At 44.2% G+C, this 21,185-nt stretch overlaps 1 protein-coding gene across 4 annotated transcripts in view; it reads left to right on the top strand.

The window, feature by feature from the left end:
* Znf462 (zinc finger protein 462) overlaps positions 1–20,779 on the top strand; it is a 136,858-nt gene extending 116,079 nt beyond the window's left edge. For all 4 annotated transcript variants that reach the window (XM_026786575.1, XM_026786576.1, XM_005362195.3 and 1 more), the window contains exons 11-13: positions 10,162–10,294; positions 16,388–16,511; positions 17,857–20,779. In XM_026786575.1, coding sequence (XP_026642376.1) covers positions 10,162–10,294; positions 16,388–16,511; positions 17,857–18,064 — 465 coding nt within the window. In that variant the 3' untranslated portion in view covers positions 18,065–20,779. The remainder of the gene's footprint in view (positions 1–10,161; positions 10,295–16,387; positions 16,512–17,856) is intronic.
* Positions 20,780–21,185: the final 406 nt, after the last annotated feature.

Consider the following 21,185-nt stretch of genomic DNA (forward strand, 5'->3'; position numbering starts at 1 on the left):
TTTTTAAACCTTGCCCTTTCTTGTGGCTGACGAGTGTGTTAAATCCAATGAGCACCTACCAAGGGCTGAGGAGTCGCCACTTTGAGCATGCCCAGTGAGTTCCATCTTTGTCTCTGTTCCTAAGTTTATGAGATTCATGTTAGATAGAAGCACTTTCTTTTTCCCGTTTTCTATTCTTTTTTCACCTCTTAAGTGACAGCTCTCAGATGATGGGCACTGGTGCTGGGCCCCAGGAGAACATGGCTGTTCGTCAGGGTGAACAGTGCACACATGTCAGAATTCATGGGAAAGGTAGGGGGCTGGAGGTGTGCTCAGGAGACTTGCTGAGGATGCAAATGGAGGCGTTAATGACTTTATCACAAAAACGAGGAATTAAAGGCCTGAGAGAATGAATCAGAGAGCAATGTCACTTATTTTATTTGCCAATCTTAGTAGCTACAAAATCCTGATGAAACTACATGAAAGCTACTAGAATACTCAGGAGCTTATCGATGTGGCAGGATATAAGATAGGTACACAAAACTGAATTCCTAAATGCTGAAAAAAAAATTATAAAAGACTAATTGTATCTATTAGCATCAAAATAACAACCTAGTTATTGAGAGCTACAGTAAAATTAGTATTGATCATTTTTCCTAAACTAACCTACAGATTTAATATAATCTCCGTTCAAAACTTTGAGAAGTATTTTTTTTTATAGAAATTGTTAAACGGAATCTAAATTTTGTGTGGTGGTGGATTAGTCCAGTGCTTCTCAAACTGTGGTTCACAACATCTTTGGGGGGTTGAATGACCTTGTCACAGGGCCTCATATCAGATATCCTGCTTAACAGATATTTGCATTATGGTTCATAACAGTAGCAAAATTACTATTATGAAATAAAAACGAAATAATTTTGTGGTTGGGATCACTGCACCATGAGGAACTGTATTAACGGACTGCAGCATTAGAAAGGTTAAGAACCACTGAATTTGTCTAAATGGTGAAAAGAAACAAAGTTGGGAGACTCAGTCCTTCTTGCTTTCAAAATGAAGTGAAGCTATAGTAATTAAAGAGTGCACCATTATTACAAGCACAAACACACAGTCTAAGGGAACAGAAGAAAAAAAAAGTCCAAGAATAGACTGTCACGTAAATGTGGTCCATTGGTTTCTACCAAGCATGTCAATACAATAGAGAGATGGCATTCTTTCAAAGGTAGTTCTGGAACAGCTGGGTTTACATATAGAAGTTTCAACCCCTGGTCTTTACGTAACTGTACAAAAAAATCTGTTAAAATTGATCATAATATTTGGGATAACCTATAGACATTAGTGAAATAAGGAATCCTGAGACACTGGGTGACAGAATAATACTTAGATAAAGCATAAAAGTTGTGGACATTAAGAGAAAAAAAGAATATAAGTTGAATGTCATCAGGATTAAATATTTGCTCTTTAAAAGATGGCATTAAGGAAAAAGGCCAAGAAACAAACCTAAAACAGATATTAGCCAATTATTTGCACCAGGCCACGGAACCAGTTCTACTCAGTGTGAGTGAAAAATCGAGTAGCCAATTTTCTAGAAAAGGACAAAAAAGTGGGTAAATGCTCCATTCAAAGATGCTTGGCACAATCTACCACCAGCAAAGCAGAGGTTAAGGAGGTAGTAAGTTTTCACTAACTACCAAGGTGGTCGATCCCAGGCTGTCAGTACTATGCTGTCAATACCGAGGTGTTATTGGGGATGTGGAGAAAGGTGGAAAACACCATGGCGTGTTGGTAGAAGCGTACAAGATTACAGCTGCGCTGGAGTACTTTGGCAAGCTGTTTCAATGTTATGCATCGTGTTGACATCAGACCCAGCAATCCTACTCTGGCTGTCAATTTTCTATTACTGTGAGGAAATGCCATGACCACTCTTCTAAAGAAAGCATTCAATTGGAGCTGGCTTACAATCAGAGGTTTAGTCCATTCTTGTCATGGTGGGAAACATGGTAGTCCACAGGCAGGTAAGGTTGGAGATGGCACTGGGAGTTCTACACCTGCATCCCCAGGCAGCAGGAAGAGAGACTTTGAACCTGGCTTGGACTCTTGAAACCTCAAAGCCCACCCATGGTGACATACTTTTTCCAAGGAGGCCACACCCACTCCAACCAGAGGACACCTCCTAATCCCTGCCAAGTAGCACCCTTCCTAATGACCAAGCATTCAAGTCCGTGAGCCTGTGGGGACCATTCTTCTTCACAGCACCACACTGCCTTTAAGTAGATGGGTAGATGAAATACAGACTGTCTATCCAGTGGAAAGCTGCCCATGAGTAAGGAATGAATTACTAGCATTTCGTGGCATGGATGGGTCTCAGGTCACAGTAGATGGACAGAAGCCAGACTTCGGTTTCATGTGACTTTCTGGAAAATACATAGTAGCCACGGGAAGCAGCTCAGAACTTGCCTGGGACTGAATCTTGAAAGTAAGGCTTGATTATAAAGGATGTGAGGGGTGGGTCAGAGAGAAGGATATTTCTAAGCTGCCTTGGGTGAGGGTTGTACCAATGAGTAAATCTACTTTAAAAAAAAAAATTAGCTGATCATTTAAAATAGATAAATTAAATGGTCAGTGAATTATACTCCAATTCCCAAACTCAACCCCATAGTAAGTCCTCAGTAGTTGCTAAGTTTCTGAAGTATGTCCTACGAAATTGATCGTTGGACCAATAGAGCCTGATTAATGCGTGAGCTGCCTACAATAAAACCCGAGTTGAGGATGGCTGCCACGTTTTCAATAAGACATTGCTAAGTGTAGTGCTTTTTATATTCTGTCACAAATCGCTTGAGAGGATGTTGCGTGGGGAAGAAAACCTAAGGGAAAGTAAGGCACCATAGGATGTGTTTTCCCATGAAAGGATTTTATTAATCAGAGCTGGGCTTTTCATCAGCCTTGGCCATCTAAATGCTCCCTGCCAAAGCTGGAGACCCGGAGTGGATCTTTAAAGACACCAATACCGTGTGCCAGGTGGACGGAAAGCTGTTAATATCAGAAAGGGTCCTCGAAGTCAAATACATCATTGCATTTACGAACCAAAATGTCAAGGGCTCTTGACACAGGCTGCCATGTTTTTCCTCAGAAGCCAGAGTGCAGAGGAGAAGGGCGACAATCAGAACCCTCATTTTAGAGGTGACAAACAGAACCCTGTCCTTCCAGACCCTTCTCCGTCAGCGAGCAAGGAATCGTGTAATCTCCTGGGATCTAAAGCAAAGAGTGCAGCTGTTTGGTTTTATCACCCGTTCACTCCCTGCCTGTTTCCCATCACTAGATCCTCTGGAAGGCCTCATTTTCTTTTCTGTCCATTTCTCCCCTCCCCCTATACATACACGAGGAAATCTTAGCGATACTACTTCCAAAAAAAAAAAAAGCATTTCTCACTTAAAAAAGCACACATTTTTAAAAGAAAAATTTAAGCATATGCAGTACCTTGTTAATGCTCGTTATGATCCTGAAATCTCTTTTCCACTTAAAGGAACGTAAAAATATATTATTTCCAACTTGGTTTTCTCATAAAATTATCATGTTCGGTATATTACATTTAGGACAGTCTATTCAGGCATTATACATTTACTAATTGAATTTACTTTGAAGTGGTTTTAATTTTTTATACAAATGGAGCCTCAAGCAATTGAACTCCAAGAAATGTGTATTTTTGACTCTGTGTGTGTGTGTGTGTGTGTGTGTGTGTGTGTGTGTGTGTGTGTGTATGCGCGCGTGCAGGCAAGCAGCCGTTTTCAGGAAACAACAGAACCTTCAACCCAGAAACAAACAGCAAGTTCTGGGCTCTTAATTCAGTTTTCTGAATTCATGAAATACACAGTAGTACAAGTTTCAGAAAAGGAGTTTAGGGCTAAACTACAGTGTTTGGGGGAGAGCTGCTTGTGTTGGTTGCTCTGAGGCCACCAATAGAGTCTGACCTCAATTTGGAGAACAGAGTTCACATTCAGTTGGCCTGGGTGGACCAAAGAGTTTCCTGGCCGACTCAGAAGGACATAGGACACCCCGAGGAGGAAGAGGAGAGTCCGAGGGGTTGTGCGGCCTTTTCAAAGATTGCCCTACCAAATTGGTTGTTGGACCAATAGAACCTTATTAATGCATACTTGAGGCATTAACCCAGGAAGTGGAGAGGGGCAGAGCAGAATCACGTCTCTGTCACTCTGTGTATCTCTCAGATTTACTCCCTAATATTTATCTTTGATTTTTATTCTTTAATAAAATAACTTCTAAAAAATCTCAATACTATAAATCTTCCCTCATTTCAAACTACCAAACATACCTTTATCCACATTTTTTTTATTGCAATTAATTTCTGGGCTAACTACCAGTGGACAGTCCAAGGCTTCCGAAGACTTCCACAGGCTCTAGGCCTCCCTGGAGGTTTGTGCTATCTCAACATTGCTCTCCCTCCTGTTGGCTTTGTTTGTTGATGTGTCAACTGGACATCTGTCTCTTCATGGGGTTGAGAAGGCAGAGAAGCCAGAATCAGACAAGTAAGAAATGTGACCATTTTTCAGAAGTGTGTGCCTCCAAGAGCCTTGGACAATATTTACCAAGTCAGCATTAGACAGAGATGTTATTTACCCATAACCTTTGAAAGTATCCACTCTCTTCCCCTGTCAAAACCCAAGGCTCCCACTCCAACTTGCTTCTCTACAGACACATGCCTGAATTTCTTTCCACAATCTAACACTGCCTCTCCTGCTATAGACACTCAACTAAATGAATCTGGAATTGCTTCTCAAAGATGGAATTTGAAGAAGCCTGTTTGTTCAAGCTAGCGAAACTTAGTGGCCTTGCCAGCATCTTTTGCCAGGTTGCTTTGGGTTCAGAAGCCTGGCAACAGCTCAGCTGATCGGGTCAGAGCTTGTTGATGCTGCCCTTCTCCTGGCTTCCTTCAGCACTTGTGTCTGGAGTTACATACCAAGGTTTCCAAATAAGTAGACTTCATCTGGACTTTGGTCTGTCAAAAGTCTGTGAAAAACTCGACTGTGTTTCAAGAAAGTGGATCTGGTCCTTGTCCTCTGTGCTCTGTACCTGTATAGTTATTCCATGATCCTCTGTTTGTACTGTTCTTAACAGAACTTTTATTTTGAAGGACACATCTCAAGGCATGCTACTTGCCCATTAGAGTTTGCAACACAACATTGTTATCAATACCGTTTTCCTTTCTTTCTTTTCTTTTCTTTTTTTTTTCCTGGACTAGCAAGTCTCACCATAGCAGGCATTTTTTTCCTGCATCCTGCAAGTGCTTTTGTACTGTCTTGGGTGGTTTGCTATAGGAGAAAAAACAAACAGAGCTATGGCTCCTGAAGAGAAGAGAACCCACTTCATGACTCTAGTATGTGTTTTCTAGTATGTATGTTCTCATCTTCCGACGTGGAAAGCAACTGTAATTGTGTACACAGCAGTCCAAGGTTAAAAGGATGCCTGTCAAAACTGCTGCATACATTTATAGTCTATAACAGATATTTACTAAGTACTTTTTAATCAACTAGAAAATGTCTCGTTTTATTTTCACACCAGCAATCAAATTCATGGGATACGAATGCTATGAATTCTTTATGCATTATCGTCTCGTGGGTTTTCATGTCACCCGATAAAGTTAAATAATGCTCCTTGCATGTGAAGTGCACACTTGACCTAACAGTCTGCACTGGCCATACACAGCAAAGTAAGAGGTGTTTGCTACCCCAAAGCAGATAAGACACACAAGGTTAAACCAAGACTGAGGATCCAGCATGCTCTGTTCCTCATAGAAGCAACCATAATGAGATAGCACACCAGCCCAGCTCACAGCGGCCTCTGAAGAACTTTCAGACCACCTAGCTGCTTTACTTGCCTGGGATGTTTTCCTTTCCTTTTCTTCCAACTTTGTTGGGCATAGTTGACAACGAAAACAATGTATTATTGAGGTTCACCGTGTGGTGCTGTGGAACCCTTGGAGGAAGAGCCCCCTTGTGCACTGCTGGTAAGAATGGAAATTCATACAGCCTTTGTGGAGAAGGGCAGGAGGTTCCTCGAGAAGATAAAAATTGAGCTAGACCTGGTGACTCAGGCCTGTGAATCCAGTCATTCCAGATGCTGAAGTAAGATGTCTGGAAGGTCAAGGCCTGCCTTAGCTTTGGAGTAAGTTCAAGGTCAGGCTGGACAGCCTACCATGATAGTGAGATGCTGTCTCATATATAAAAAGTAGAAAAGAGTAAAAGGACTGGAGATACAGCTTAGTGGGAGGCATGAGTGGAGTACATTGGACCAACCGTTCCTTTTCTGAAAATGTAAGGAGAAGACAATCTGGTATCCCCTCTCCCCTGAGACCATGTGCTCCTGCTGTCATCGTATTGTTTACATGGAAACCACCAAAGCATCTGCTGGTGTGTAATAAATGAAGAAAATTGTGGTTTGCACGATGGAATATTATTCAACCAGAAAAAGGAAAGGAATCCTGCCATTCAGGACAACTGGATGAACGTTGGATGTGTCCTCTCTTTAAGGTTTCACCGTAACTCTTTGCAGGGGCACTGCCACCTGAGAATGAATGCAACATGCTTTTCAAATTACTATCTTATTTATTTATATGTAAACCAGTGTTTTGACTGCATATGTGTGCGTGCCTGGTGCCCACAGAAGTCAGAAGAGGGTGTTGCATCGCCGGAGATTGGAGTTCATGATGCTTGTGAGCCATCATGTGGTTGCTGGGAATTGAACCTGGGTCCTATGGAAGAACAGCCAGTCCTCTTAACGCCTGAGCCATCTCTCCAGCTCCTTTCACAGCATTTTTAATCTGCATCCTGTGGGCAATCGTACAGATGCTATTTTGTTTTTCACACCAATTCCCTTCCTGTATCCCCATCTGATTTTCAAAGACAGCCAAGGAGCTGCTTGCAACTGTGCCTAAGTCAGGGGTTAACAGAAGGGTGACCCGTGGTTGGCAACCAAGAAGGTGTTGGAAATTTTTAAAGAGTTGGAAAGCTCAAGAGCATATTTTCTGACCAATGAAGCAGTGCAGATTCCCTACCTTGCTTTCCGTAAATAGGTGTTGATGCACGTTCAGCTGTGTGCGTCTTCACCTGGCGCTCCTGGCGGCTTCTGGGCAGTCTAATCATTGTGGGAGAGGCTCTGTGATCTACAAAGCTTACAAGAGTCATATCTCTGCCTGTGCGTAAGTCATTCTCAGCACCACGGTGTCAGTTAGCGACCACCAGGCATTACGGATGCCAGCAACGGGCCGTGGTCCCATGTGATCTGCTGTTACCTTTTCTAGAGAGGGAAGGGTACTCTGGCTGCTCTGATGGTGAGAATAAATGGTCGGGAATAGGAGCATCCTGATTGGGTGTCTCATGGGAAGATAAACTTGTGCGGCTGTGTCATTGTGTGTGAGGGATGCAGCAGGTTCAGGAGTGCAGGCTTAGGAATAGGAATGTGCTGGGAAGTTCAGTGAGTTGAGGTGATGGGAACAAGGGTTGCTTGGAGAAGGTGTGTAAACCACACTCGTCCCCCCCCCCATGGATTTTGTCCTCAGGGTGAAGATTGATATTTTACAAGCCTGTGACGTGTGTGTGTGTGTGTGTGTGTGTGTGTGTGTGTGTGTGTGCAGATGGGGCTTTTGTATACACGTGTATGGAGCTCAGAGGCCACTGAGTATCTTCCTCAATCACTCTCCACAGGAACTCTCAACAATGCTGGGGCTCACCCACCCAAAGTCCCAGCAAACCTTTCTGTCTCCAGCTCCTCAGAGCTAGGACTGAAGGGCGTACCACCACGTCCAACATTTTATGTGGGTCCCGGGGATCCAAACATTGTTCCTCACTCTTGTACAGGAAGCTCTTACTGACTTACTTCTTTCCCCAGTCTCCTAACATTTCCTTAACGATGGCTGTGACCACACCGGGGAATAGATACAGGAAGAGAGGAGAATGGATGCTGCCGAACCATTTTTGCAATGGTGATCCAGACAAGAGAGATGGTGGGGCTAAGCAGGGCGGGAGAAAGGCTTCTTTCTTCTGTGTTCAGATTAGCATTTAGATGGCTGGTTTGGGGGTTTTAAACGTTAGAATAACCCAGCACTATAAAGATTTTTTTTTTTTAATTTTAGAAATCTCATTACATAGCAAAAAAAAAATAGTTTTACGTCTTAATTGCCTTGCAAAGATTACAGACATCTTCAGGACAGATAAATCCCGGGTTGTCCCGGGATGAACGTCTACCGTGGAAATGCCACATACTGTTTCAAAATTGTGCGGAATCCAAAACATTGAACTGTTTCCTAGGGAGGGAAAACACACAAGCATCGTTCATCAGAAATTCCTGAAAAGGAAGAGGGACAACAGAGCATTTGGTTTAATGACAGATCTCCTTCTGGTACCATGAGCTTCGTGAGAACCAGGGGCTGCAAAGAGGAACCCCAGGCCTGGCGAGGAGAGAGCAAAATCCACTGATTTCATGGATCCCGTTTTCCTAGGTAGACCAGCAAACCACCATGAACGAGCGAGCCTTCTGCCTCCCCTCCGATGTTCCAGTCTTCTCTCCAGAATCGCCAGGGCCGTGTTCAGTCTTCTCTCAGCACTGCCTTGGCCCCGGTCCTCTGAGTCGCGTTCTCTCACATTTGCCACAGCAAATGATGACGAGCCCATCTGCCAGGCATATGGAATTGGTGATGCTCAGCAAATCTTTGTCCCAGCCCGGCCCCAGAGAATATTTCGAACTGTCTTGTGAGCCCTCTTTCCTCTCCTGTACCCTCATTGTGCCGTCTACCACGGCAGCTGTGGAAGCGGCCTACCTAATTATTGACGTCTGCCGTCATTCGACAGCCGTACTGTGAGCTTCTGAGGCAGGAACCGAGTCATGTTTGTCTTGGCATTCCCCTCCCTGGCCTTCCACAGGGGATCGGAGCACCCACCTCATCCAGAGCCGTAATCTCTGGCTTGTTTTAGCGGCCTCGCCTGTCATCCCTAACAGCTCCGTGCGTGCGGCTGCTAAAGTTCAGATGAGAGGAACAGAGACGGCTCCCGTTGACCTCGTAACCAGAGCGCTATAGATTTTCTAGTTTGGATTATTGCTTCCTTTGAGCGATACTTTGAAGAAAGCTCAGGTTCCCCCATTATCCTAACTACATTTTAGGTAAACAAAAATCATCCACTGTGTGTGTACATGTTCTTCACTTTGTTTTGCGATGGGTCTGTTCCTGAGCCTGGAACGTCTCTTCCGGGCTTTTTTTTTAAATTATTTATTTATTTATTATGAGTACAATATTCTGTCTGTGTATATGCCTGCAGGCCAGAAGAGGGCACCAGACCTCATTACAGATGGTTGTGAGCCACCATGTGGTTGCTGGGAATTGAACTCGGGACCTTTGGAAGAGCAGTCAGTGCTCTTAACCTCTGAGCCATCTCTCCAGCCCCTCTTCCGGGCTTTTATGTGGTTCTGGAGACCAGAACTCAGGTCCTCACCCTTGAGCAGTAAATCCTTTTCCCACTGAACGGTCTCATCAGCCCCATAGTTAACACACACTGAATGAGCTCTTAAGGTTAGTTAGCTGTGAGTTTTCGTTTGTTTTGTTTTGTGTTTTTAGGTAATCCTAGTCTCATAAATAGGCTGTGGTCAGTTTCAAACACAAAGCTAAACTAGTAGCAATAGTGTGGTCTCCAGTAGACGCTAAGAGTCTATAAAGTTAAGAGTCAGAAGTCTTGTGGTTCTGGCTGGAACAGCCTAGAAGTGTGGTTGACAGGAGCATGGAAGAAAGTTCTGATTCTCATTGCTGGTAGTCAGGATACCTCGAAGAGCGTCTTTGCATGCAGAGCTACTAAAAGTTTGGGGGGCTAAAGATGCTCGTATTTTTTTTAACTTAGAGTTGACTCAGTACTATAGGTTTTGTGATGCCTTGGACTTTGTTTTCGGTACCCGTGTCTCACAAGTTTGATGAGAAGGTTCAGTGATGTTCTCTGTGGAATAGGGAGTCGGGGACAGTTCTGTCACTGAGAGTCAGGATGAAGAAAAAGACCTCTCAGGCTCCTAGTTTGTTTGGTCTCGGATGCAAACACACAGACATAGGGGGGAAATTCTACTGGAATGATCTCCTCCCGAGAGAGCCTGTGCGGTCTGGTTCATTATTCCATCATCTGCTTGGGCCTTTTTCAGGTCAGCCGGAACTTCGAGCTGGTTGGACGGGTTAACTTGGATCAGCTGGAACAGATGAAGGAGAAGATGGAGAGTTCCAGCAGCGACGACGAGGACAAGGATGACGAAATGAGCAGCAAGGCTGAAGACAGAGGTTAGTCTCACCCTGCCCTCTGAGTCCCAGATGGCACCCAGAGCGTCCACAACCGAGACAGAAGGGAAGCAGGAGGCTGCTGTAGGAAGAACAGAAGGAATGATCCTTCTTGGTTAAGTAGCAGAACAGACCGGCTTGGGCACCATCAGGGGCCCTGTCTTTACAAACTATTACCAGCTATAGACACTCCAAGGAAAACAGAGATTTTCTTCCTAATTATAGATATATGTTTGCTGGAGGGAAAAAAAAAATATGGCTCCTGGCAAGGAAAACTAGTTCAGAGGAACCTTCAAAATGAAGATAAGCAAAGAGCAGGCTGAATGACGCTGTGGGGCTATCGAGGAGCGGGAGTGAACTTGGAACTGCACACTCAGTTAGAATGATGCTGCTAGGGTCGTAGTGAGAGAATGCAATGAACTTGAACTCTCTACACTTTCCCCTGCAGGCCTTCCTCTTAACTCCCTTAGAGCTCTGTTTCCACTCTGTCGCGAGGGAGAGACTGTCTCTCTCGTCCTTCTGTGTACATGCAGAAAACACCAGCAAAGGTTTTGTGGGAGTTTTGAACTATATTTTAACTGCCATTCTGCCATTATTCTAAGATTAAAAAAAAGATTCCAAAATGTGTTAGTTACAGATAACTCATTTAGGAGATCTAAAAAGTTGTCCTTATCTGCTGGTTAAACATGGAACACTCTAGGCGTGCTCAGGCTGACTGAGGTATGCGTGCCTACATGTGTGTTGGGATGGGGATGGAGGGCTAGAAAGAGGAGGGTCCAGCAGCTAAGAGTACTTGCTACTCTTGAAAGAACCGAAGTTCAGTTACCAGCACTCCGTTTTGGCAGCTCACAGCCACCTGTAACCAGCTCTAGGGGCTCAGATTCCTTCTGGCCTCCATGTGCACGTAGCCACAGACATACTCAAAATTCAAAAGAAGTAATGGGATGGGTTCTTTGAGTTGGGGATTGAGTAAAAAGTTCATGCGTGGATACTGTAAATATGAGGAAAAAGCTTGTAGCTACCACCATTGCAGTGACGGGAAAATCATATTAACGGCCATTACTGAACATTGTTTCTTTAGTCTCATGAGGGGGTTTCCTCAGTTCCCCGGTCAGATCATGGCCCCTGTCTGTAGGACTTGGCTTCATGTTTGGGTGAGATCACCAACTATCAAATAATAGTGATGGGGGCAGTGATATTATTGGTGTATAATAGTGATAGGGTGGACAGTATAGAGATTTTTTTAACTTAAAATCTTCAGACTTTGAACTTTGGTATGTTCTTTGGTTTAAATTTACAAGCAAAAAAATATTGTATATTTAAGTGTTTTAAAATTGTGGAATGGCTAAATGGAGCTAGTTAATATAATTTTTTCTCACATGCTTATCTTGGGAAGTAAGAACTTAATCAACTGAGCAGTTTCAAACTTCAGCAACATTATTAATTATGGTCACCACGATAGAAAATTGATCTCCTGAACTCTCACTCTTCCTACCTACATGAAACTTGGTGTCTTGACCAGTGTGTCCCCAGCTGCCCGCCCACCCATGGGCTTTGGCAATACCCATGTCACTGAGTTTGACCGAGGTTTCATATTGAGTGAAACGGTTTAGGGTTTGCCTTTGCACACGGTTTACTTCCTTTCACGTGCAGCCCTCATCCGTGTCGCCTCAGACGACAGGATTCCCTGTCTTAAAGTAGGACGGTGTAAAGGGCACACCAGTGGGTGTGTGCGTCATCTCTTCTGTTTCCTTTCACACACAAAGGGCACACACAAAGTGATGGATTCTGTCTCTGCTGTTGTGAGTGCTGCCGGAGTGCCGGCCTCTTTTGGTAGACTCGCTTGGTTTTCTTTGGGTGTCAAGCCAGTAGTGAGCTTGCTAAGGAACTTAGGATGGCCCATAATGGCTACCCTAATTTTTGTTCCTAATTAGCTAGGAGTCTACAGTGTTGTGCTTTTCTTAGCTTCACCAACACTTGTTAGCGTTCCCACTTTTGGTCGTAGACACTCTTAACTGCTATGGAGCAGCACCTAAGGCTTGAATTTGCATTCCCTCCTGTTCGTGATGCAGAATGCCTTTATAGCTGATGTCCTTTGCATATCTTCTGAGAAATGTTTGTACAAAACCTTTGTCTATTTCTTAATTGGGGAAATTCTTCACTCAAGTATTGGCTGAGTTGTTTGGGTTCTGCATACGTCCGGGATGTTGACCCTGTGACAGATGTGTAGTCTGAAGATGTCACCTCCCCTCTGTGGGCGCCTTTTCATCCAATGTCTCCTTAAAGGCTCAGAAACTTTTCAGCTTGTTCGTCTATTTTTTTGCTCTTTTCACTTGTGCTTTGGGGGTCATGTAAAAAACATGAAAAATTGTCTTCAGACCCATCTTGAGACCGGTGTCATGGAGATTCCCTGTTTCCTCCAGCAGTGTTTACAGCTTCGGGGCTTACATTGCATTTCAATCTCTTACTTCTTCTTTTGAGTTATTTTTTTCTTGCTGGGAGATCAGGATCTGGTTTCTTCCTTCTGCCTAGGATGCCCGATTGTCCTGGTGATCATTTACAAGACTGTCTTTTCTTGTAAATTGCGTGATATTGGCAACCTTCTCAAAAATCAATGGCTGTAAATGTAAGATTCACTTCTGGACTCTGTTCTGCTCCATTGATCCATGAATCTGATTTTAGGCTATTTTGATTAACTTAGTTTTGCAATATCATCCTAAAGTCACAGAATGTGGAGCTTTTTATGTTTTCTCTGTGTTGCTCTAGTTGTCCTTGAACTCACAGAGGTCCGTCCACCTGACTCTGCCTCCCGAGTGCTGGGATTAAGGGTGTGTGCCACCACTGCCTGATTTCAAACTTTTTATCTTTATCACATTACATTATTGTGGTTTTTTTTGGGGGAGGGGGGTTCTTCTGTGGTTATTTGGTATTATAAAGATAAGAAAGGCCTAGAGATGTAACTGACTGATAAGAGTACTTGCCTATTGTGTGAGAAGCCACCTTCTCACACCACCCCACCACAACCAAAAACATTGATTAAATGACATGATAGCCAAGGCATGGACCTATGACCTATCTAGAGTATAGTAGGTAACTCAACTATAAACCCAGCGAGGTTGAATCTCACAGTCTTCTGGCTCCTTTGTACACTGCACACACTTCCAACCCCCCAAGTGATAAAATGTTCTTTATCAAAGGGAACCTAGCCATGAAATCTGAGGGTGCATGGACCCTGGGGCTAGACTCTAAGGGCCCACGGCAGAACATCGGGCCAGCCTGAGCCAGGTGTCTTTCGTAGGTAGTTCTTTTCTGATGTGGGTTTCTCAGCCACGTCCTTCCACTGTGATAACCAGTTTGGCCTTTGAATCTTCAACCAACAAAGATAACAGAGCCTGGCTGTCAAGATGTGCTCACTAGTCAAGCTACTTCCTATGTCCAGCTCGTGAGGCGACACAAACCAAACTGGCTCACCTGTGGATCACGCCATTTCTTCTCAAGGATATGATTGTGAACCCAGAAGTATGCCTTTTTTTCCTCTTCCTTTTTTTTTTTTAAGGAAAAAAAAAACCTTTTCACAAACATGTTCTTCATAACAAATTTTTACCATCCCTGCACTGTTTTGAGTGTCCTCAGGGAGAGGGAGGGAAAGGATGGTTCCGACTGAGGGCACAGAGGGTCCTTTTTCTTCCTGATGCTCTGACCTTGCTGTCCCTCTTTAGGAGATAAAAGATTCCTTATTGGGTATCATGGCTTTCTCGTGTCTAAGGCTGAGCACATGCTATTTCTGAAGACATCAGCATTCCAGAGTCCTCTATTTCCCCAGTGATGTCTCCCAAAAATAGATGAAACAAGCCTAGGCCGTGAGGAAGCACAGTCCATGGTGAGATGTGTAAGGTAACAATCAGGCTGGTCCAGCTCGGACTCTCTTTGCCCATTGGGCTCTCAGCAGGAGACCAGATGTAACTAGAGAGAACGGCAGGCCTTCTGCTTCTCACTGGAAAGTGTTGTGTCTGCATCCACCAGACCTAAACACATGACGCAAAAGTCCTTCTCAGGTAAACAAGTTAGTATGGGGGACTGACCCTAGTGCCTTAGGAATTGCAAGCCAAAACCGTTCCTTCCCTGCCACCCGTCCTTGCAAGAACAGCTTCCTTTGTCCCATCCCCTTTGAAACCATCTAGAATCAATCTTCCACCACCTCAGTAGATTCTTGCCAAGAAGACAGAGTCAACAATAGCCTCGGGTGTTTTTGCCAGACATCCTGGCTTCTGGCAGAGGACAGGAGGGGGTATTAGCTCAGCTCTCAAGCTGAGGGAGAGTGATTTAAGATCTGACAGGTAGAATGGCTTCTTCTTTGAGGATGAAGCTGAGCATGTGCCCTTGGAGACAATAGATGACTGGCTTCATGTTTCCTGAGGGCAAAGGAGCAAGTGCTAGCAACATTCTCCTCATGGGTAATCTGGGCTTTCATAGAGATGCCTTCCGCTGGGGGCTCCACGGCCTTCTTGCTACCCAGTTCCTTTCCAAACAAGAGAGCTGGGGAGTGTGCTCAACACAGACACACAGCAAGATCTGCCTGGGAAGCTCAGAGGGAATTTCAGAGAGCAGCCATGCATGAAGAAATTGAAAGAACCCAAGCCGAACGCTGCCCGCCCCGCCCCCTCTCATTATGCAACTGGGAGGAGTCAGGAAGGCATTCTGTTGATTTCTTGCCCAAGATAATCCCTGCTAAGGAATTAATGCGCGGAGCAGATGGTGCTGTCTCATTTCCAGTGAAAAGAATCAAGGAAGATAGTCTGTGCAATTATTTTTAATGGCTTGTGTGGTGATCTTCTTAATTTGTGAGATGTCTCGTCTTTTGTGAAAACTGGCCTTGTTCACATAGCCTTTTGTGAGAACAGAGCCCCAGTTAGTGTCCTGAAGATTTCCTGAGCTATGGGAGCATTTCAAGTAGGAGATGTCTTCCTGTGACATCTCCTCTGTGGGGCCCACAGAGATGACGATGATCAGATTTCCCCCAAACTTCATCATTTTTGCAGAATGGCTTACCAGTGTGAGGTCTTGGCCCTCCGTGGGCCAATGTAAGACTTGGGGGCTTAGGACACAGGACAGCACAAAGGCCCTATGAGCCCTCACCTTTGAGCTTGCCAGGGGGTGTAGCCTTAGAGCAATTAGCTAAACAACCACGTTTATCAGACCTCTCACTTGTGCCAGTATCACAGGAGTAAACAAAACAGCTGCGTCAATATTTGATGTGTACAGCAGACCGGTCCCGAAATGTCTGTCTGGCCCTGCATTTGTGAATATCACTGGTTGAGGAATAAATACTGAGCAGCTGGACCAGGATCTGTCATTGACTGAGGACATGCCTTCTTTTCTTTTTTAACGATTCCATGTGTTTATTTATGGCACGCGTGAGAGAGTGGCATATGCGGCGGTCATACTTGCAGGAGTTGCTGGTTTTCTTCTCCCGTCATGTGGGCTCCAGGGAGCAGAGTCAGATCAGGCCTGGTGGCAAGCAACACTAATCCCCTGAGCCATCTCTCTGTACTAGACACGCTTTTATATAGGCCCCCACCCCCACCCACGTCACACTGTCTAGGGCCCCATCACACGAGGTTCTTTGCAGGGTTTCTAACTGTCCCGGGAACACGTTGAACTCACGTTATAAAGCTTCGGACTCACTTGGGATTGAGTAAAAAGCCCTGTGGTCTATACTGTATGACCATGCTGGGCTCTTCCTGGGGTCTCTTTCCTTCTTGGTGAAAAGAGGAAGCTGATTCAGAGAGACACTGAGTAGCAGCCAAGCTGTCAGAGCCCTCACCCAGAGTGTGCAGAAGGGATGGGTTAATTAGAAGATAGATGCCACAGGATCCCAGAGGAGACCCAGGAGCCTTTTCTGGCAGGAGATTTGTTAATGATGGAAGCTATTGCTTAAGTGACTGGAACTCAGGACAGTTCCTGAGAGCTATCCAAGCATCAAGTCTGGTGATGGCCCACGGGGTAGCTTCCCAGGTAAGTCAGGAGCCATTTCCCCACGAATGTTGATTCCGGGAGCACACAGTTCTCACGCAGGTCCTTCCTTTCTGTTGGCAGAGCTGATGAGATTTTCTGACCGCGGGACTGGTGTGAACACGGAGAAGCGATTTCCATGTGAATTCTGTGGACGGGCGTTCTCTCAGGGCTCTGAATGGGAACGACATGTGTTGAGACACGGCCTGTAAGTCGGGGCCCTAAGAAGACCTTTGTCCCAAGTGACCGAGAACTGGGAGGGAGGCTAGACTTTCTCTGAGCCTACGTAGACCAGCCGGCCCGTGTCACTTTAAAACATTCACCCTGATACAGATCAGGTGGCGCAATCCCCCAGGCTCGAGGGTAGTGTCTCTCTTGGTTTGCCCATCTCTGAGAGAATGTGAATCTGGATCTGAGTTTCTGGCTTCTGTGTTGCTCGTTTTATGAATGGCCTTGATCATGCCCACGACTTACCTCAGAGATACAGCTCCATCCCACCCGCCTCCCAGGTAAAGGAGGTAAAACGTTCCTATGAGGTTCTGACTGCTCACCTCTTTGAAGGTAAAATTGCTCCTTCTTCAAGGAACCCTTAGTCCACCCCAAACAGAGAGAAGTCAGTTATGGTTTGTGTGAGATGCCCGTAAGGTGTCCAGACTTCTGAGAATAGAACCACAGGTTTTTAGATTTTTGTATGTTTGGGTGATTTAGTAATAGACCTGATTAATCTTTAATACTAGAGTTGCTCCTTAATCATGATTGGCCAGGACCTAAGCTTCTGAGCTCAGCCGACGGGTTTAAACATGAGGAAGTTCTTGCTATTTACCCGCTGTAGCTCGGGGAAGGAGATATCAAAATATACTAAGGTGGAAAGAAAACATGGCATAATCATAGCATAGGACAACATTGAATATTTTTCAGGATCCAAATTGTTAGAAAGAAAGAGGTTTACATGACAAAAAGAAAATCCCTGGCAACTTAGTTATATACACATCGAATTCCTTTGCTTTTAGGATCAGAGAAGTAAGCGCAGATGAGTTTTGTTGGTTTACTGAGGAAAAACCTGTGAGGGGCCCAGGAGGTTCACTCAGCTAATAAAATGCTTGAGGATTTCAGCTCCCTGCCCAGAACCCAGGTTAAAAATGGTGGTGCACACCTTTAGTCAGGAGGCAGAGGCAGGCGAATCTCTTGAGTTTGAGGCCAGCCTGGTCTACAAAGAGAGTTTCGACAGCCAGAGAAACCCTGTCTTAAACGAAAACAAAAGCTGGGCATGGCAGTGTGTATCTGGCTTGCCAGGTCTGGGGAGGCAGAGCCAGAAGGATCCCTTGAGCTTACTAGCTAGCCAGCCTACTAGATTTGACCTAGCCAGCCAGAATGCCCTGTCTTAAAACAGAAAGATGATGATGCCCAGGGAATGATCTGTGAGTTTGTACTCAGCTCCTGAACCCCCCCCACTCCCCTCCCCCCACTCCACTATGTAATGGTTGGAATTAGAGACATGTGCCACCACCGCGTCTGGCTGATGTCTGTTTCTGCCGTTTGTTTTGTTTTCCCAGGGCATTGCACGACACCAACCAAGTGAGCAGAGACGAAGTCCATACAAAAGAGATGGTAGACGATAGTATGCAGCTGCCCTCCATAGAGGCGAAGGAAGACGACGAGCCAATCGGGATAGACTTTTCCCTAAAGAGTGAAACCGTAGCCATCTGTGTAGTAGCTGCCGACAAATCTCTCCTGGAGGATGCAGAGGCCAAAAGCGAATGAGAGTTTGGTGAAATTCTTCTTATCAAACCTTACTTGAACCGTGATGAAAATGTGGGCGGGCCGGCGTGGGCTGAGAAGGGAGGGGACAGAGAAGAGAGAACAAAGCTGCTCTTAGGACTAAACAATCTATTTTCAAAGCACTGGTAGCTGTGTGAGTGAGTATGTAAATTAAAGTTATTTAAACGATCGGAATACGTGGCTCCTGTCCCGTCCCTACATCCTTCTTCCCGGATCTTCACCACGGAAGTTTTCGTCGGCTGCGGTTTGGGAAGTACCTTCCACGGACACGGCGGGCGCTCTCCGTGACCCTCTCGGACAGTGTGTGGCAAACCGAAGCTCGGGGACAGTAGAAGACTTCGAGGGGAACAACTTTGTGGGTGCACAACTTTCCGTGCGTTTTTCTAGTTTTAATACCTTAAGCTTTTTTTTTTCAAGACCTAACTGCAGCCGCTTTGGGAGAAGAAATAATAAATAATAATAATAACAGAACAGAAAAAAAAAACTGCTCTGCATACAAGAGTCACCTGTTTCCTAGTACCTCAGACTTAACCAAGGGAAGTCTCCGTGTTTTTCTGTACTACCTGTCGCCCTTGTGGGTTAACTGTAGGGAGAGCTGCTGGACAGGATGGTGAACGGAGGGGAAAGAGAAAGACTTTTAAAGAAAGGAACACAAATTGTGCTTAAAATCCCCACGCGGGTTTTATTTCTTAAAATACTGTGATTTTTTTAATTATTTTAGTAAAAAACAAAACAAACAAACAAAAAAAAAAAAGAGAGAAACAGACTTTAATGGCTAGGTAGGTGTGTGTGAACTGTCACCCCGTACTCCAGGTAAGCCGTTTCTTAGTGTTCAGCTATAATTTAGAATTTGGTAGGGTTCGTGTGAACTAATTTTAAGGTGATTGTGGGGTTTCGTTGGCCACATGTTTATTTCCTCTTGGTCTGAGTGTTACGAACACAGCACAAATTCGGTTGTTCTTTTTCCATGTGAGTTGTCCTTTGTGTGTCTGTGGTTGTTCTCATTGGAGGTCGATGGAGCGGTAGAGGATTTTTGTGTGTGTGCGTGTGTGCATAGGAATTTTTTTTATAATTTTAATACAAAGAGGTCAACGTCCCTTGTTGTTGTTGCTGTTTTGTTTTTCTTTTGTTTTTAATTTAAAGAACCAACCTCCCGGCGCAGCTATGCAGCGCGTGGGCCAGACAAAGAGGTCCTCTCGCCCTTTCGCTCCTTCTCGAACGAACACGTCATCTGTCTCACACCAACAATCTCTCTTCGACTGGGGCTGGCTTTCGTGTGTGATTTGAACTCTGTTTTGTTTGCTTTCTGCATTGCGAGGTTTTCTCGTTTCTTGGGGGAGCCATCCTTTCACGAGCACGGGCAAGAGATGGCATATCCTACAGGGAGCCTGAAGAAGGGCTTTTCTCTTTCCATCTAGCTGGTCTGTTTCCCCACATAAGCTTTTCTCTCTCTTTCCTTCTTTCTTTCTTTCTTTCTTTCTTTCTTTCTTTCTTTCTTTCTTTCTTTCCTTTCTTGTCATTTGGCTAGGGCATCTTAGACTAAACTCAAGTCTACATTTATAGTATGTTCTAATTGTGAACAAGGGGTTTCGTTCCAAAAAGTATAGAAGAGCTTTCTTGAAGCTTAGGTTTTAGGGGTGTGTGTGTGTGTGTGTGTGTGTGTGTGTGTGTGTGTGCATAAGTACACATGTGTGATGAATGTGTGTCGGCGAATGTATGTCCTTTGGTTACTATGTTCCTTCTTTTGTTTTTGTTGTTGGTTTTTTGTTTTTGTTTTTTTAACTTGGAAGGGTTGATGGGTTGGGGGGCGGGCCAGAAGGGATGAGGGACTACTGGGATGACAGTGTCCCACATAGCTTCAAATAAAATCCATGGAAAGATGTCGAACTTGTGAAGTAAGTACTTACTTGAAAAGCATGTTTTTGTTTTTGTTTTGTTTTGTTTTAATTTTTCGGCTTTTTTTTTTTGCTATTAAAAATTTTTATTTGTAGGGTGTTAATTTAATGTTTTTTAGGGATGGGGGGGCCATCATATGGAAAGCAAAAAAGGGGGAAAGTGTGAAATATCTAGACAAAGATTCTTTTGTGTCCTTACTTGTTTTTGATTGGCCTCATTTCCAATGTACTAAACAGTTTCATGCCTGGATTGGATGTTTGCGATGATTACCAAAAACAAACAAACAAAACAACGAAAGAAAAAAAGAGAAAATAATTGTGACATGCTTTTATCACTACTTTATTTTTCAAATAACATGTAAATATTGTAATCCATTGGATTTTGTTTTGCTAACCTGTTAATAAAAATATGGGACCATTATCCTTTTAACAAGGCTAGAATGTCATTTTTTTTTCCCCTTTTCCATACATATACCTGATGTTTTGTGGCCACACATTTTTGGATGCATTCTGTTTCTGTTGACTGTAATGACATGGAATTTACAACATTTTTTTGTTGTTTAATTTATACAGAGGACATTTTTTTTCAGAGCTTGAGAGAAGAAAATAAATAGCAAAATGATAACCTATTGACTCCAATAATCAGTGTTTCCTGAAACTTGATGAAGGACAAGAGGGATCCTGACTCCTTGAAGCCAAGGGTTTAAACACACAAAAAATGAAAAATAAAAAAAAATAAAAATAAAAACCACAAGTAGGTTATTCAAGTTGTTTGCAACATACATTTTGTAATGAAATGTGAGAAATTAATAAAGAATTTTTTTCACATGTGTCTATGTGCATCTGTCGTAAGTCATTTGTGGGTGTGGTTACAGACAGGCAGGCTGGCAGGGAATGACAAAACCCATTTCCAGTCTACGTACTGAATCTAAACAGATGTAGAAAATGGGAGATCGGGGTGAGGGGTGAGCTGGAGTTTTAAATGTCAGCATTCCTGCATCAGGACGTGTAACACGGATGAAAGGCTGATGGAGGGGATGTTTTCCACCACAAATGAGAATCACTTGGTTGTGGTAGCTCACACCTGAAATCTCAGCGTCTAAGAGATTGGTGCAAGAGGATCACCACAACTACTACCCCCTCCACCACCACAACACACACACACACACACAGACACCATGTACACCCCCCTCCAACATAAATTGTGG

Source organism: Microtus ochrogaster, linkage group LG5 (genome assembly GCF_000317375.1).
Source record: "Microtus ochrogaster isolate Prairie Vole_2 linkage group LG5, MicOch1.0, whole genome shotgun sequence".
NCBI lineage: Eukaryota > Metazoa > Chordata > Mammalia > Rodentia > Cricetidae > Microtus > Microtus ochrogaster.